This window comes from Aspergillus pseudodeflectus (assembly GCF_044049435.1).
Source record: "Aspergillus pseudodeflectus strain CBS 756.74 chromosome Unknown BJX68scaffold_15, whole genome shotgun sequence".
In the NCBI taxonomy this organism is placed as follows: Eukaryota; Fungi; Ascomycota; class Eurotiomycetes; order Eurotiales; family Aspergillaceae; genus Aspergillus; species Aspergillus pseudodeflectus.
The window spans coordinates 1-17,473 of record NW_027263791.1 but is presented as its reverse complement, the minus strand read 5'-3'; the positions used below and the strand labels follow the sequence as shown (position 1 = coordinate 17,473).

The 17,473-nt window shown below is 53.9% G+C and overlaps 6 protein-coding genes across 6 annotated transcripts; 3 read left to right on the top strand and 3 right to left on the bottom strand.

Moving 5' to 3' along the window:
* Window positions 1-805: 805 nt before the first annotated feature.
* BJX68DRAFT_254401 (lytic polysaccharide monooxygenase auxiliary activity family 9 protein) lies at window positions 806-1,827 on the top strand (the record flags this gene model as incomplete). Its single annotated transcript, XM_071042884.1, has 3 exons — window positions 806-1,331; window positions 1,403-1,445; window positions 1,518-1,827. 3 exons carry the CDS (start codon window positions 806-808, stop codon window positions 1,825-1,827), a joined length of 879 nt encoding a protein of 292 aa, XP_070900374.1.
* Window positions 1,828-3,081: 1,254 nt separating this feature from the next.
* Window positions 3,082-4,060, bottom strand: BJX68DRAFT_265442 (pectate lyase; the record flags this gene model as incomplete). The annotated part of the gene is made up of 3 exons (XM_071045250.1): window positions 3,082-3,147; window positions 3,218-3,558; window positions 3,670-4,060. 3 exons carry the CDS (start codon window positions 4,058-4,060, stop codon window positions 3,082-3,084), a joined length of 798 nt encoding a protein of 265 aa, XP_070900373.1.
* A 2,755-nt stretch (window positions 4,061-6,815) lies between these two features.
* BJX68DRAFT_254399 (uncharacterized protein) lies at window positions 6,816-8,256 on the top strand (the record flags this gene model as incomplete). Its single annotated transcript, XM_071042883.1, has 4 exons — window positions 6,816-6,874; window positions 6,940-7,058; window positions 7,159-8,028; window positions 8,096-8,256. 4 exons carry the CDS (start codon window positions 6,816-6,818, stop codon window positions 8,254-8,256), a joined length of 1,209 nt encoding a protein of 402 aa, XP_070900372.1.
* Window positions 8,257-9,186: 930 nt separating this feature from the next.
* BJX68DRAFT_234203 (alpha/beta hydrolase) lies at window positions 9,187-11,105 on the bottom strand. Its single transcript, XM_071039721.1, has one exon. It carries the CDS (start codon window positions 11,064-11,066, stop codon window positions 9,543-9,545), a length of 1,524 nt encoding a protein of 507 aa, XP_070900371.1. The 5' UTR covers window positions 11,067-11,105; the 3' UTR covers window positions 9,187-9,542.
* A 1,504-nt stretch (window positions 11,106-12,609) lies between these two features.
* BJX68DRAFT_265439 (uncharacterized protein) lies at window positions 12,610-12,930 on the bottom strand (the record flags this gene model as incomplete). Its single annotated transcript, XM_071045249.1, has 3 exons — window positions 12,610-12,639; window positions 12,698-12,718; window positions 12,823-12,930. The coding sequence occupies 3 exons, from the start codon at window positions 12,928-12,930 to the stop codon at window positions 12,610-12,612; spliced, it is 159 nt and encodes a 52-aa protein (XP_070900370.1).
* A 982-nt stretch (window positions 12,931-13,912) lies between these two features.
* Window positions 13,913-16,706, top strand: BJX68DRAFT_265438 (alpha-L-arabinofuranosidase A; the record flags this gene model as incomplete). Its single annotated transcript, XM_071045248.1, has 9 exons — window positions 13,913-14,122; window positions 14,218-14,233; window positions 14,338-14,881; window positions 14,960-15,043; window positions 15,105-15,181; window positions 15,253-15,285; window positions 15,337-15,476; window positions 15,651-16,163; window positions 16,311-16,706. 9 exons carry the CDS (start codon window positions 13,913-13,915, stop codon window positions 16,704-16,706), a joined length of 2,013 nt encoding a protein of 670 aa, XP_070900369.1.
* Between the last annotated feature and the right edge of the window lie 767 nt (window positions 16,707-17,473).

Sequence of the window (17,473 nt, the reverse complement as noted above, 5' to 3'; positions counted from 1 at the left end):
CCAACTGCCGAACACGAGCTCTGGCCTCGAAATACTATGCGCCTCTCCCAAATGCAGTCTAAGTCTGGTTTCAGGTTCGACACCGCGGCGGGGATTTGACTAGGCCTTGTGGGGCCGATTTTCCTCTGTCGGGAATTTGTATGGAGCTGCGGATCTACTCAAGGGATCTGAACCCTGGCCGAGACTCGACTCGACTGCCCCTGGCCAGTGAGATTGTGGGTATTAAGCGGCTCGAGCCTCGGAGCATTCCGTGACTCTTTGGTTCACTTGTTGCCTGATGTTTGATTGGATTCTAGGCTTGTAGCTGATTCTGAGATGCAGGCAATCGATCCACATTGCGATCGCTGAAGAGCTAGAACCTGCCTGCTTGAATATTGCGAGTGATATAATGAGTCAAGATAATACATGTACTCCCAGCGAGTCTTTATCTTCCTGGGCCTGCCTCGCTTGCGCCAGATCCTTTGTCCTAACGATTGTTGGCGCCAGCCTGGAAACGTCTCAAGCTTGTTGCGGGGTGAGACATGGTGGAGTTGGGTGGTATTAACGGGCTCGGCACGTTTCCGATATACAGATCGCCCTCTCGGAGAAGCGGGAAACAGCTTCATATCAGACGCCATCATTATGCTGCCGGGGTCGCACTCGTCCGCCATATAAGGGCGCGTCCCCCAAGTGCTAACAGGCTCCAGTAACTTCAAGGTCACTGTGTGTCTTTTCTCATTCGCTCCTCGCGCTATACACTCTTTTTTCTGGGCTGGCCCCTTGCATTCATTTAAGCCTTCTATTTCTTCGCTTTCTCTTTTTCAACATGAAGCTCTCCCTTCTGGTCACCGCGGCAATCGCACCCCTAGTGTCAGCCCACTACTTCTTCGACACCCTCGTCATCGACGGCGTTGAAACCACCCCCAATCAGTACGTCCGCTCCAACACGCGACCCGCAAAGTACAACCCCACCAAATGGAAGAACACCCGCGACGACATGACTCCCGACATGCCCGACTTTCGCTGCAACAAGGGCTCCTTTACCTTCGCGGCTCAGACCCAGACCGCCGAGGTGCAAGCTGGATCCAAGCTCGCCATGAAGCTCGGTGTTGGCGCGACGATGCAGCACCCGGGACCGGGGCTCGTGTACATGTCCAAGGTTCCCGAGGGCGGTGCTGCGAATCAGTATGAGGGGGATGGCGACTGGTTCAAGATTCACGAGGAGGGTATTTGTGATACGGGCAAGGATATCAAGACCGATGCTTGGTGTACGTGGGATAAAGACCGGATTGAGTTTACGGTTCCTGCGGGTCTTCCTGATGGGGAGTACCTGATTCGCCCTGAGCATATTGGTATGTCTGTCTATTACCTTTTATCATGCTCGTGAAGAAAAAAACCAGGGCTAATTTTCTTTCCCTGTCAGGCGTCCACGGCGCACACGACGGACAAGCTGAATTCTACTACGGGTAAGCTATCCCTTCCCCCTTCCTTCTCCATTTCTCCCCGTATCCTTCTCACAAGATACTGATCATCCCCAGCTGCGCCCAGGTAAAGGTCACAGGCGGCGGCGCCGGATCTCTGGACGCTTCTACGATCCAATTCCCCGGCGGCTACAAGCAGGATGACCCGTCATTCAACTTCAGCGTCTGGGGCGGCATGAAGGAATACCCCATGCCTGGTCCGCCCGTTTACACTGGTGGCTCTGGCTCTGGCTCTACTTCTGCTTCTGCTTCTGCTTCTAATACGAGTACTGCGGGACCCACCGAGTCCAGTGGCGCGACACAGCAGGCCGGGGATCGGACTTGTAGCCGGCGCCGGCGCCGCCATGCGCGTCACACTAGCCAGTAGCGTAGCGTACTGAGCTTGAATCGCGGGCCGTGGCACGGCTTCTTAGCGGGTTGAGGTCGCTCGCTTTTGTGGGATTCAGAGGAGAGCTCGTGAGGGTTAGAAGAAGTACTAGCTATGGCTCGTGCACGGCTTGTACTACTTGTGCTACTAAGCAAAACAACTGAACTTCGTTAGAAAAGTCAATCTGAGCTTTATTCTTGTCAGCGGCGCAGTACTGCAATCATCCTAAAGTTTTTTTTTTTAACAACGACCCTATCCCAGAAGAAAAAATCATGCCAGGCCGTCCAGAGCCCATCGCAGCTTCCAACCATAGCCCTAACCATATAAACAAACAAGGGAAGAGCGACCTTCATCGGAGCTGAGTAACCTTATCTGGGCGTACCGTCCTTATTTGAACAAAAGAAGCATCTTGATTCTTATAGGAACGAACCTGCCGTCTCCTAGGTGACGAGTAGAGTGCAAATTGAGCAAGGTGCCATGGCGAATATCATGGATAATATGGAAAGAGCGACTCGGGGATGAGCGCTCCGAACGTCCTTTCCTTACCCGGAGGGTGAAGGTAATTATTTAGAAAGGAAGGTACGCGGCATCACCTGGGCGACTGTTGGGGGTAGTAAGGAAGGTGCAACGGTGACGGGGGAGTGTTGCGGCGGCCAGTACTAGGTACACGGCGACAGGCGGCCGTCCCTTTTTTCGCTTCTCGAGGAAGGTAAGGTGGACGGGTTGCGGTCTGCATCGATATCATGTTGCATGGGGCTGTGAGTTGCCGAGCATTCGATTGAGTCAATTCAGTACCGTGCATGAATCGAACTGCTCGAGGCGGTTCCAGACGACGTTTGAGGCGCCGCGAGACTGGCGCTAGGTCCCTGGGGCTTCGTGGTAAGGGGTTTTGCGAACCAGGTCCTTTCAGCATTTTGTCTGATGGAGGAGCCGAGGGGTAGAGAGGGCGGATGTCAGACGCAATTCCCGAGTTCTACATGGAGACAGATATGAAGGCCTGCGAGAAGCGTTTAAAAGTCCTACACTCGAACTCGAACTAGTAAGAGGCGGACACTTGCCACCCAAGCTATAGCCCAATTTCGAAGCCATGCCACGATAAGTTCAAGTCTATGTCTACTACGCATCCTAGTGAGGCTGGGCTTGTAAGAGCTACACTTGCTTGCAACTAGCATCGCATTTTTTAGGATAGTTTCCACTATAGTGTTGGTACACGTTTATAGCGCAGCCACATGACGCATCAATAGCCCACGCCATTTAGCACGCAGGCAGAGGATCCGAGTACTGGCAGGCGCTGCTCGGTCCCTCGCTAATCTTCTCGGGCTGTCACACACATCCAATCCGTTAGCCACAATCCAAGACAATCCAACATCCTCAGGCTGGGAAAACTCACCTCATCCCCAGTATCATTCCCCTCATACTCCGCGCAAACCGTCTCAACCCCCTCAACACACGTATCACTCTTGATCGTCGCCGTATCACCATAGTTGCTATTGATCCCCACAAGCGTGCTGCTCCCCTCGACAGCCGTAACGCCCTCGATTGTAACGTGCCGCTCGTACATCTCGTCGCAGTTCCCGCAGGATCGGTACAGTTTGCCGAAATTGTACACGGTGAACCCGGAGATGCTCACTGTGCCCCCGCCGTTGTGCTGGATGACTTTGTCCTGTGCGCCCTGTGCGCCGCCGCCGATTACGGTGAAGGGGCCGGAGCCGGTCTTGAGCGAGAGGGCGTCTTTTAATCTTATGTTAGCTTGTGCAAGGTACGTTGGGCTGCTGGGTAAAAGAGAGGAAAGGGGAGGAAGGGAAGGGAGGAGAGAATTCGTAGGTGAATGGGACGACGTACCCTCACAAACAGCCTCCCACCAAACGTTCTCAATCGTGCAGGATCCCTCGCAGTGGACGCCCTCAATCTGGTCGGCGCCAATAATGAGGTTCTTCAGCGTCCCGCCATTCTCAACCATGAAGACGGCGTCGGAATCACCGCCCTCACCCTCGGAGCAAGAGACACCACGGCCAAAGGTCTTCATTCCGCCGTCAAAGGTCTCGTTACCAGAGACAACATAGGGCTCGCTGAACGTCTCGCTGCCCTGGGACTCGGGGAGAGGGAAAGTGAAGCGGCGGTCGAGGCGGTTGAAGCGAGGCTGGTTGTAGCGCGGGTGCGAGCGGATTCCGTGCGACTGCGTGGCCAGCACGCTGGTTGCGAGGGAGAGGATCAGAGTGTTTTGGAAGAACATGTTGTACAGAGTGTAAATAGACAGGAAAGAATAATAAAGAGTGTTCGTAGTAAAAGTAAACGAATGGAAACTTGCGTGATACCAGATCAACGAGATGGATTGCTCAGTGGGAGGCAGGATGGCGACTCTGTTCGCGTTTTTATATCGAAGAGAGGTTTGGTGTACGATTCAGCGCTCCCTTGGCGTGTTTCAACGCATTTCTCCGAATCAATTCCGCTGAAACCGATCAGCACGGCTCGGGTACCTCAAGGTCTAGATGATTCGTGCAAGAAACACGGACAGCCGTCTATCAGTCCCCTGATGATCTGGTCGGGAAAGGCTTGGGGACTCGTTTTTTCCATCCGACGTAAGCTCTGCTTGGCGGCATCAACTGTCGCCTTCAGAGTCGTAGTCAGAAAGAACCTCTGTCTAGATTAGGGGAAAGACCTAATTCCCGACTCCAAAGTTGTCTCACGATACTACCACATGAAGAAAGCCATGGCCGAGACTAAGACCCTGAATATAGCGCAGTGACGTTCATACTTGCTCTACTGCAGTCTTCATAGGTCCTGATACTGTTTTTGATACCGTTGATCCCTCTATATTTCCCCGTCATCCGGAAGAATTTCTTTCGGTGATCATCATCCAATCCCCACTCCCAAGTGATCTGCTCTCCCCTTCCCGTCTTCGACACGGCGGCCGACTTGCTCTCTCCTAGGAAGTCGACAAATGCTCCCTTGGAAGCGTACATTGGAAGACCCCGAAGACTCCTCACACGGGCAGATAGTGGGTCTCCGTTCGTGGCTGTGCCTCGGGACCCCTCGTCTCGACTAAATTGCCCCCAACGCTTATCCGCATCAACCTCAAACACGCGGCTGGCCATCAGCAAATCACAGTCTTAGGAACGCGTTGGTGTCTCCATTTCTCTTTGGACTTTCGACTTGTCTCGAACCTCAAGGCAAGGGCGTAGCTACCTTAGGACAGGAGCCACCCTTCATTTTGTGCTTGTCAACGTTCAAGTCTAACCCCGACGCTAACGTCGGCCACGTCCTTTCGGTATCCCGGCTATACTTAACCCTGATGTGTACCAATTTTGCGCCTTTTGGGACCTGATTCCGGATCGGGATAAAAGTGGAGTAAGGTCTGTTGTCACAATCTGCGTCAATTTCTTGATCGGTCTTGACAGCAAGTAGTCGAATCACTCGGGTAAGGCTATTGGTAATAGAAGAGGTGCGCACGAGAAGAGCGTACACTCCAATCTGCTCTCGAAGGCAATCGACAGGACCGGGAATATGATATTGATATCCGCATTCAAGGCCTTTGGGTCTTCGCACAGAGATAGACATGACAAAATGGTACAGTCAAGCATGATTAGAAATACCCAGTCTTCTTCCTCAGTTTTAAGATACACGACCGATTCGACCTAGGAGGAGAGACCCCGAATCCCCGGGCATAATATCTAGCGCGAATACTGGGATGCCGCCTTGGGGCCTCTGAAATGGGATATGATCGAGACACGTCTAACTAGATAAACAAAGCGCGATAAACATTGAGGTCAAGAGACGTAGATACTGCAAAGTAGAATTGCCGACTGTAGCTAAAGCTCACTCCGTCGGGTATGCCGGCTAGCGAACCTCTTGTACTAAGCACTGTTGGCATCATCTATACCTACTTTCTCGCCTGCCCATGCACACGGGAGAAGACTCCAACATCATGATCTTCGAGTCGGACTTGGTGAGATATATCTAGCATGCCCATTGGAGCAGCTAACGGCTGGAATTCGAGGTCTGGAAGTCTACAATCAAATACATTTTGGTGGTGCGTGTAAGGAAGGGCACAGGCTCTTGGTCAAGTGCTTATTGGTGAGTGTGTGTGGGATCGCACCATCTAGAAAAGAGTTTGGAGCCTGTTCGTTTGATATGGCACGATTTCGTCATCTCGACCCTTAATAGCCTGACAGCCATTCGATGGAGGAAGGAAAGAGACAGCCGATTTGCAAAGTAGCAGTGCAAGTGCGAAAAGCTAAACCAAGCAATCAAACAGAACTCCGGACCGCTGGTTTATCTTGCTATGTAAAGGGCCTCTAGCACGCTTAGTTGACTCATTTTGATTACTGGATAGGCTGGAATTGAGACCAGAGGAGCAGAGATGGTTTCCATTTCTAGCGAGGTACATAGCTTCGATGCAGACGTCTGATCGATCTCATGTCTCGAATCCGGTCCATTGGTCGGTGGCAGACCAACCAGTCCATAAGGTTGACGCCCGGCGCCCGGCGGCGCAGCGAAAACCAACAGATGAACCATTCTCTACCAGTAGCAGTGCGCATACTATCCTCCTCGGCGGCACAGCCCAGAGGCTGCACGAGCGACCTCTTGGGAGACACCCTGTTTAGCTAGACTCGGTAGTGAACCGATCGTTTGCTGCGAGGCCGCAAGGCTGGGTGTACGATCCAGGGTTCTGGCGCCAACCAAAACACTAACTGTTCGGATGTGTTCCTGCAGGTGTGGGGGCGATTGGCTATCCTTGATCTATCTGAAGGGGTTGTTTCTAACGAGGCGTATTTATTGAAGGTTATAGGCGTCTCGTACACATTATGTGAGGTCTTGTCCGAGGCATGAACCTACGGCAGCCGCTAATATAAATAGATGGTTGTGCCATTCTCAGGATGGAGGGTGGTGAAAAAGTACATTCTTTCAGTTTACGGCATATCCTCATCACCCAAGCCGATACCAGCTCTATCTTTTGCTCAACACATTACGGGCACTGCCTGACGATCATGGATACCAAAGCAAAGCGGACCAAAGAGTGTCTTGTAGAGCTGGAGGCTCGATTCAGGTTAGGACCCTCCCCGCCCCGTGCGTCCCGCCGATCTGTGTCTTAATCCACCAACCCTAATATAGGGAGACCAACACACTCGCTGAGGTTCTTATCATCCTGGGCCGGAGTGGAGCGGGCAAGTCCTCGCTGTCAGAAGACCTGACCGATCTCTCGGGCTACTCGCAGCAGGATGCAGACTCTGGTAAGCTTTCTCCCACTGAACATTGAATCAAACAACCTTTTAGTATATCTCACATCAAGTCACGTCCACTAAAACCCTCTGTCACTTCCCCCCTACCTAGTAACCCAAACCTTCGAGCTCTGCAAGACCACCATCGGAAACAAAACCTACTTCATAATGGACACCCCAGGCTTCGACCCCTACGCCGAAGAAACCACCTTTGGGGAGATCGCCCGCGGCATCAGCTCCATCCGCCACTTCGCCCACATCACAGGCCTCCTCTACCTAACCCCAATCACGCAACAACGCTTCGACAGATTCGACCGCAAGCTCGTCGACTTCATTCACGCTCTCTGCGGCGCCGAGTACATCCCCCGCGTGACCTTTGTAACGACATTTTGGACGGGCGCCCCGCCAAGCTACAATCAGCATCTTGAGAGCTTGAAGGGGAAGTGGGCGGAAGCTGCACATGTGGAGGGAGGGCGCGATCTAAAGACGTATCAGCATGGACGGGTGTATAATGCAGCTGGACAGGATACGCGGACCAACATTGATTGGTTCAGCGACCGTGCGAGGATTGCGCGGTTCGGCAAGGAGATGGTCGAGAAGAATTATGGTCAGGATAGCAGCAGCGGCACCGTTGTTCCACGGATCGTGAGAGAGCTCGATGATGGGGTTCCGCTTCCCGAGACGGCTGCTGGGAGGCTGCTTGGCATGACTTGCTCTTCCACTTCCTCATCGTCGACGTCCTCCATACCCTCCTCTTCCTCCGCCCCGGCTGGCCAAGCCAGGAGTGAACCAGAGCAGCCCAGTCCAGCTGCAAAGGGCGACTCGACGTCACAATCACCACCCGCAACATCCTGGACCCAAACTGTCCAAGATGTCATCGGCTGGTTTACACGGAACGTTCAGTTCAGCATCAATCCGGGCGGAATAGGCGTTGGGGGTGGGCCTGGGTCTGGGTTTGGCCCTCGCGCTACTACCTTTGGAGGTAAGAGGGAACCAAAAAAGAAAAACAAGTTAGGATCTGTGTTGTCGCGCTAACACATTGCTTGCAGATCCGCATTCGTCTGTTGATGTTATGAAGTCCCACGGGTTGGATTCCAGCAGGGCAGGCAGGCTTCGATATGCGGCTGAGCATGGGATTGGAGGGACTCCGTTTTCTGCAGCTTGGGGGGATGCAATCCGTAGAGATGTTAACCGGCGCTACAGGGGTTGAAAGTGGGCATCAACGCTCCTCAGAGGACGAAGTGGGTTCTTGATGAGATCGGGCGTGGTCGCAGCAATATGATTTGTCACTTGTGGTGTTTTTGTTGATTTCATCCGCTTGAATTAGGTACCGTCCATTGTTAGATATAAGACCTACTGGGCGTTTAGTTAGAGTTTCACATATATATTCTTCCGTTTATAAGAATAGACCTACTTCGAGGCAAGGACCAAGGCGCACAATAACCGCATCCACGCGCGGCATCACAAACTCGACAAGTGTCATTTTCACTGGACGTCATCATATATCGCCCTTGCTACCTACTATATTGATCGCCCTTGAATCACACATTTACATTACACAGGATCTCAGCGGGTTAATGCTTTGAGTGACAGTCCGTGGGCGAGCTCCATCGCACCTCCTTGGCTCGTTCGTTCCCTCGCAGTCACCTGGATGCCCAGCAACGGTACGTACCTAACTATCTAGTATCAAACTTGCTCCCATCCACCGCGTCTTCCTTAATTGACCTCTGCTGATCACCTTGGTGATGGCGCGTGCCTTTCTATTCGAACTAGAACACAACGCCCATCCAAAGGTGAAGACACGCTCGGAGTGCTCAGCCCCGGGTCCGGGGTCTCAGGTCGCTGCTTCCACATTTGTCATGATACCACTGCCTTCCATCGCACCTTCCTCACAAAACTCCCTGCATGCCAGTCTCCTAGGTGACCGTACGTACCTTCCTAGTCAAGCGCGAACAAACTGCCACGCATATAGTGAAGGCACGCTCGGCCTACTCAGCTCAGGCTCCGGTTCCTGCTTCCTTGCTTGCCAAGGTAAGGTTTACTACAGGTTAGCCAGTGTGACCGTTAATGGGCATCCTCTGGGTACTTTCTTATCTTGTTTAGGAGGGGGGGTCGTTCTGAAAAGTTGGCAGAGAACATCGTCGATTTCTTTCATACGGTAATCCTCAAGGCCCTGGGCTCTCGATCATAGCCGCTGGAACTTGTACTGTGGACGCTGCGACCTATGTACGGTACTCATAGCTCGCGAATAGGAGTAGTAGAGGGCATGGTACGGAAAGCCCCTTAGTCAGATATGCAAAAATTGCGGTATGAGAAAAGAGCACAAGGGAGAGAAGAACAGAGGACCAGGAGTATGTAGATAGAGCCATTGATGTATCTAATGTAACTTTATGTACAGGGCACTCATGATTATCGCGGGGAACATCTCGGACTCCACCTGCAGATGATATATCCAAACCATACACAAAACCAGTCAATCGCATTGGGATCACTCACTCACTCATCAATCACCGTGTTCGGTGCAGGCAGCGTCCCATGCACCAAAAACTCATCAATCCGCCGCGCAACCTCCCCGCCCAGCCCATAGCTCGTATGCCCATTCCCACTCCTTGCCAGCAACACTCCGCTCGGAATCTGCTCGAGCATCGCATTCGCCCACACGTAGCTCGTGCTCGGGTCGTGGAACGCATTCACCAGCAGGATCGGCGGCGCCGCCGCCATGTTCTTCGCATTAAGTTTATGCGGCGGGTTCGAGAGCGGCGCGGGCCAGCCGATGCAGGATACTTGGTACCGGTAGGACTGCGATACGCCGCGCGTGTGCGGGGCGAGGTAGCCCGCGAGGGTGGATTTGTATGTAAGTTCCGAGAGTGTTGTCGAGGCGTGCGCCCAGTCGAGACACCCGATTGCGATGTCCGGGTAGTACGGGCTATCCGGGGCCGTGGCGATGCGCGAAGAGGCGAGGCCCGTTGCGTCACCGGCCAGTGTGTCGTTGAGGACCTGGGCGAGTGCCGGCCAGGTTGCTTCGTAGACGAGGTAGCCCTGTGCGCTAAAGAGGATGTCCTCGCCTGTGACGGGGCTGCGGCAGGTGGTGGGTGTGCAGCCTGCGGCATCGATGGGGGATGCGTTTGCGGCGTCGACGAGGTCGTCGAAGAGTTGGGGGACGTCCTGGCCCTTTAGCGGGCATTCTTCCTGCGATGCGGCGCCGTCGCACCATTCGAAGAACTGGTTCAGGACGTCCTCGTAGGTCGCGACTTCGGTGTGCAGGACGTCCGTCTCGCTGCTCTGCGCGTGGTCCAGGTTGCCGTCGAGGACCATGCGGCCGACGTGCGTCGGGTACAGCTCTGCGTATGCAGCTCCCAATTGAGATCCATACGAGAGCCCGACCCAGTTTAGCTTCTCCTCGCCGAGTGCGACGCGGACGGCCTCGAGATCCCGCGCAGCCTGCGTTGTATCGACGTGGTAGAAGAGCTCGCCGGTGAGATTCCGACAGCTCTCACCAAGCGCTTTATTCCTGGCAACAAGGGCATCGAACTCGGCTTCCGTCGTCGGAAACACACTGACATAATTGTTGAACAGCTCCGGATCGCACTTGACCCTTGTACTCAACCCGATTCCTCTCGGATCGAACCCGATCACGTCGTAGTACCCGGTCGTCCCATTCGTATAGCTCGAGGATACCCCCGCTGCCTGCCCCAGCGCCGAAAGCGACCCGGGTCCGCCGGGGCCTCCGGGGTTGTAGATTAGACTGCCCAGTCGCTGGCCCGAGGGCGCGGCGCGGTAGCGCGCCATGCCGAGGGTGATTTTCTTCCCATTTGGCCGGTTCCAGTCCAGCGGGACCTTGAGTTGGCCGCAGTCGAGGTGTGGTGCGGTGCCGAGCTGGTCGAGGTAGGCGCCTACGCCGGGCAGAGTCGCGAGGGCCGGGAAATTGTCGACGGTGCAGTTCTTCCAGGCGATGGAGTTGGAATTGGACGGGGCGGCATTGGCGAGGGGGAGAGCTGAGAGAAGCAGTAATGGGAGCATTTTGGGTTGCGCCGCCGCTGACTCTGGAATGCAATCAATGCCCGAGTCGATACCTCGCAGAGTGACACGAGGCGTCCCTTTTAAGGGGAAGATGGGCAGTTCGCTAAGTCCGCCACCAAAATCTGACTGCGATCCATACCATGTCTAGCTCGAGGAGTTTAGCACCAAGCGAGATTAGTCTGGGGCCTCGGCTCGAATCGCTCTCGGAGCTGTTCTCGTTCAATATCACTGTTATTGTATTTGATTGGCTGCGAGTCCGACGCCCACTTAGATTTCGGAGACAATTTAGGGTTGACTCCACTTTTGAGGGGCGACAACACGAGTTCTCAGGTCTCACTGCGCTGCCAAGAGACTAACTGCATTGAGGCGGAGAGATGTATTGCTTGGATGATGTGATTGGCTTCTTCTTTGTCGATTTGATTGTTTGTACTTTATCAAGCGTTTGCGGGATTGATGCCTTCCCGGGAAGAGGGAACGAGGGCGCCGGACATGCCGGGTTTCTTTACATGGTATGAATATGTAAGTCATCCTCGGTCCCTTTAGTGAGTTGAATACTATTCACACGGGAAATGCTATACAGTCGAGGAAAAGTATCTGCGCCAATGGGGAGATATATATGTGTCCTGGATGAACAATATATCAACCTTGGAGTCCTCCGAGATAGCTTGACAAGTCGTTTGCGTTGTGGTACCTACTGCGGGGGAAAGGGCAATAACCAGAACTGTGTACAAACGGCTGAAATCGAAGGAGCACCTCAGTGAACAACGGGACGAGAAATATCCCTGTATCCTACACGTCCTTGAAATAACTCAGGGCCCCCGCTTCGTCGTAAGAGTACTAGGTAGGCAATATATTCTCGCTCTTCCTCTTGAGAATGGCTCCCGCTAGGTAGGGATCCGACGCTTACTCAGTACCGATCGATATCCGAAGAGCAGTGAGGAACAATTAGCCTAGAGAAACAATTGGGAGCGGCCTAGGAACCTGGTAGGCTCGGTTGACCTGTGTGGATGGCGTAGATAGAGTGATTGACTCGGAACGGGCTATGGGGATACTACCTGGGTATCTCAATGTTCAAGCGCGCTGTTATGATAAGACTGAGGGTGACAAATAGAAGAATGCCATGACGTCGCAAAATCTGGCCAACTTGTTTCCTAAACCCGTGTGGAGAGGATAAGGCGAGCTGGTTGTCTGATCTACCTTTGATGCATCTCGGCCCCTCTTCGGTTTCAACCATCCTCCGGCCCTGACTCGTAATCATAGTGTCTACTACTAGCAATAGCACCCAGGAAAGCCCAATAAAATCCAGTCGGCACTATACGGATCAAACTATACGAGTCCCGCAGGCCAATCAACTGAACAGAATCCCATCACACTAGAACTGAGCAAACCCTAACTTCCACCACACCACACCACACCACTATCCCTGGTCGCCTGATAAACTCTCACTACCACCCGCAAGGTTAAACCGTCCGCGCGGAGCTGAGGTAGCCGCTGTGAATCATCCTCGGATACCCGCCACTGCCGAGCCATGGAGTTGGGTATTCTACGCCTGCGGAGTGCAGCAGGTCCAGCACTGTGTTGTGTGAGCAGAGGTTCTATTACTTTCTAGGACGGATCAAGTGGGGACAAACCTCGCCCTCGTTTTTCGGATACTATGAATCAAAATACATGTCAGTATTTCTGAGAAAAAGAAGCCCACAGCGATATTGCTTGGTAGGTAGATGGGTAAAGAGCTTGAGGGGGCAGCGTAGCGTACAGAAGTTCCGGGACACTCGGGTTCCTCGAGGTAGCAGATTGCCAGGCATATGTCAGCAGGATCAGTGGGTGCCGCTGCTGCGAGGACAGCGAGGGCCGTGAAGGCCATAGTAAACAGAGGAGAGAAGTGCATCTTGATGGAAAAGTAGTTGGACAAATTGAGCCTGATGGAGCTGGATGGGGTCCGTTGCCGGTGGATGGGATTGAATAGGATGGACGGGACGGGGGTCGCTTGCTGGTTTTATACCCATGCCATACCCCATTTTATCCCCTATTCTCTGTCATATATGAGGAAAGAGCGACATGTCTATCCGGGCCTGTGCTATAGGCATGGCGGTCCGTGGTCCGCCGGCTGAACCCCGTCCTCCGACCTGATCTGCACTGCCCGTTGGGCTATACGAGGCATCCTTGAACGTTTGGACGAATACAAAGACAGCCTCGACGCTCAAGAATGCAATCCTCCGACCTCGGCGGCCATATGGTCCAGTCATCCGAAGACAGAAAAAGATTTTCCGGGCTGAATGTCGCTGTCCGTCTCAGTCCCCTACTCCCCTCACTTCCTTTCCTTCGCCTCCGCACTTCACTTCGATAACCATCACCCCTCTTCGACAAAGAGCGCTCTCTACCTCAAGGTCGCTGAAGCAGCCGCCAAGAACAAACACGAATTCGGCACGCGAATGACGAATCCGGGGTAGATTGGCATTCGTGTTCGGGACGGGTGAGGTTGAACTCTCAAATGTGGAGGGAGAACCACGGCTCCACAATCCACTCTTTGCCTTGCCTGCCCCTGCTCCACTGCAGTGACCACTGCCTCACTCTTCGCGGGCGGAAGACGCGGGATAGAAGAGAGGGTGGATGAACTCTGCCTTCCCTCCCTCGGCCAACGGAGCTATCTCCGAGACGACGCTATGGACTTGACATCAACATCAACTGCTGGTGCCTGCTATCGAAGGAGAATGGAGTCGTGATGTCAACACTCGAGGACATCCCCAGTCCTCTCGATCAATCATTCGGTCGAGAAAAAAATAAAAATTTATAGAAAAGAGACCATGCCTCCCAGGAGATACTAGACTATATCTATCTCCCCCACAATGAAATTCGACCGCCTCACCCACCTCCTCACACGCATCCCGGGCCTCAGCTGGCTATGGCTCTCGACGAACTCGAAACATGACGAGACGGGGTTGAGTCCGCTCCAGGATCCGTCGCTGCAAACGGCCACACCAACGCCAATCAGTCTGACGGTCTTGCAGGATGGAGGGAACTGGACGAGTGGGCTTTTGCATGGAATCATGTTTGAGGTGTGTGTGTCCTGTCATCCCCTGTCTGCCTATACGAGGTGGCGCGATGGTGAAAACAGCAAGTATGCAGGATGCTGACGAGCGTTTCTACCAAGGAAATGGATCATTCAGGTACGCCGCCAACCCCGTTGTACTATAGTACTATCCTATCTTTCCCGTCCAGCCACCACCAGCCAGTGCTTAGTCGTTGTCCTCACAATACCAACACGAGCCAGGCGACGGCGGCATCCACGGCCAACTCCTCCGCAACAACGGCTTCCAGGGCTGGGACGCCGGATTAACGGCCTACAAGCCCCTGGGCGACGTTGTGCTCGCCCAAGACATAAACAACCCGCTGAGCGAATCCATCACGTCGACGCTGTCCGTCACAATCGCCCCCCGACCCCAAACGCACACAACGAGCACGGAATTCGTCGGGTTCGCAAACACCGGCTACAACGGGATCCCCGTGTCGAACGTCGAGTACTACACGTCCTTTTGGATGATGGGCGATTACACGGGCGATATTCTGGTTCGACTTGTTGGGAGCCGGAGTGGGAATGTGTACGGGGCGACGAATTTGAGTGTCCGTGGGGATTGGGCGCAGTTTCGGTTCTTCGAGGCGCGGTTTAATGCGTCTGTCCGGCCGGAGATGCAGAGCGGGTATTTTGAGGATAATGGCGACAATGAGTGGCAGGTGCTTTTTCGGGCGGACGAGGTGAGAGGCGATGTGCTTAATTTCGGGCTTGTGCAGTTGTTTCCGCCGACGTATAAGAATCGGTGAGCTGAGCTGTCGTCTGGTGTTATTTGCTTGGGTTGAGGTTTCGCTCAGTTGCTGATATGTCGTGGCGTGTGCAGGCCGAATGGATTACGCGACGATATCGCGAGGGAAGTCGAGCCGCTCAGACCTGCCTTCTTGCGGTTTCCCGGAGGGAATAACATGTGAGATCACCTCCCCTGCTTTTTGTTTCTCCCCCTAGTGTGCTTGTGCTGATACTCTCAGAGAGGGCCTCGACGTCGCCAACCGGTGGAAATGGAACGAGACTATCGGCCCGCTTGAGCATCGGCCTGGGCGACAGGGTGAGCACCCAGACCTACCAGTATAAACCAGACAAGCGTATTGCAAGCTGACAACGTCGGAATCTATTTAGGGGACTGGCATTACCCGAACACAGAAGCACTGGGTATGTTACTCACATATCTGTGATAGTTGGACCCGCTCACTAACGGCGCAGGCCTCGACGAGTACATGCAGTGGTGCGAGGACATGGACATGGAGGCTGTGCTTACCGTCTGGGACGGAAAGTCTTATGGGGGTATAATCCGCCCCGGAGAGATGCAGCCGTATCTGGATGATATACTTGATGAGCTGGAGGTCAGCACTTGTCCCCAAACAACCTTTACAGACAGATAGAGCATCCAAGACACCCGCCCAGGCACTTTCAGATCCCCATTTTGTTTCACATCCCCTACTCTTCTCTTCTTCTGTTGTATTCGCAGGTCCCTCCAGACTCCACTCCGGCCTTGGCCCGTGCTGATAAACGTGTAGTATCTACTGGGCCCCGCGACAACCCCCTACGGCTCACTCCGCGCACACAACGGCCGCGTCCTCCCCTACACCCTCCCCTTCATCGAAATCGGCAACGAAGACGACTACAGCGGCGGATGCGACACGTACGCCTCGCGCCTCACCCTCATCCACAATACCATCCACAGCCACTATCCCAACATCACCCTGATCGCCAACAACATCGACCCCGCCTGCCTCCCCGCGCCCCCAATCCCAGGACTGATGTACGACTGCCACTACTACCGCAACCCGGACGACCTCGCGGCCATGTTTGGGTTGTGGGATAACTGGGATCGACACGCTGGGGGGGAGGTGATTGTGGGTGAGTATGGGGTGAGGAATTTCAGTGAGCCCGATGGGGTTTTCTGGAGTTTTGTGCAGGGGAGCTGTGCTGAGGCCGTGCATATGATCGGGCTCGAGAGGAATAGTGATGTGGTCCGCATGGCGGCGTATGCGCCGCTGCTACAGCATTTTGGGTTTACGCAGTGGTCGGTGCGTTTCCCTTCCATTTCCCTTTCCATTCTCTCTCTATCTGTCTTCTTCTTGCGTTTCTGGCTTCGCTTTTGTTGTAGCTGGGGTGAGGTTTTGGCTTTGGTTCAAGAATCGTGTATCGTACCTACTAATACTCTATCCATCCAGCCCACCCTCCTCGGCTTCGACTCCAGCCCAGCCTCCCTCACCCGCTCAACATCCTACTTCGTGCAGCGAATGTTCTCAACAAACCGCGGGACCTACGTGCACCCCGTGCAATCCACCTCCACATTCGGCCCCGTCTACTGGGTCGCGACGAGCAACGCGACCAGCTACCATCTGAAGCTGGCAAACTATGGAGACCAGCGACAGACGGTCATTGTACGATTCCCTGCGGCGGGACGCGGCACGCTCGAGATGCTCGCGGGCCCGCGCGATGCGAGTAATACCCCGTATAATGTGTCGGTTGTGCCGTCGTTGACGGAGTGGGTGGTTGAGAGTGATGTATATACGGTGTTTTTGGAGGGCTGGGGGGTGGCGGTTCTTGTTGTTACGGTTGAGTAGGGAGTTGGTTGGCTTGGCTTGGCTGTCTGGGCTCTGGGTCTAGATGTAGTTCTGCCTCTTTGGATCTAAATACATTTCGTCTTCACCGCGGGCTCTATCCAACTCCAAACCAATAGACATATCCATCGCCTAATAATCGTAGGTACGCAAAACTGTCTTCGAAATCCAAAAACATGCTTTAATTCACGCACACAGGGCTTCTTCCCCTCTGCTCCAAATTCCCAACACATTCAACACAACACACCCGAAACACTCAATAGAGAAACGGCCAAAACCCATCCTTATCAAAATACGTCACCGGATCAAGCCCCTCGTCAACCGGCTGCAACAGATCATGCCCAACATACGACCGCCAGTCCTGCGGATCATACTCCGGCACTCCCCCGAAAAGTCCCGTCGAATCCACGGAGCGCCGCCAGCGCACCACGATCACCGTTCACGTCAGAATCCGGGCCCGGTGCCGCCAGCGCGGTATCCACGAAGCGCAGCCCAAAGTACGTGCGGAACGTGTGTCCAGCGAAAAAGTGCGTAGGCTGCACGGTCATTAGCGGATAGATAACCGCTCGCCGGCGCCGTAGCAATTCGGCACGCCGCTTCCGCGCCAGATGGTGTTGAGGAGTCGACACGGACTGGAAGCGGAGGTATTCGTTGGGGTTGGGATTGGGATTGGCGGTAGTTGTAGTAGTTGTAGTAGTTGTAGTAGTTGTAGTAGTTGTAGTAGTTGTAGTAGTTGTAGTAGTTGTAGTAGTTGTAGTAGTTGTAGTAGT

Coding starts and splice junctions, on each gene's coding strand:
- BJX68DRAFT_234203 (XM_071039721.1), bottom strand. CDS start 11,066: ATGCTCCCATTACTGCTTCTCTCAGCTCTCCCCCTCGCCAATGCCGCC.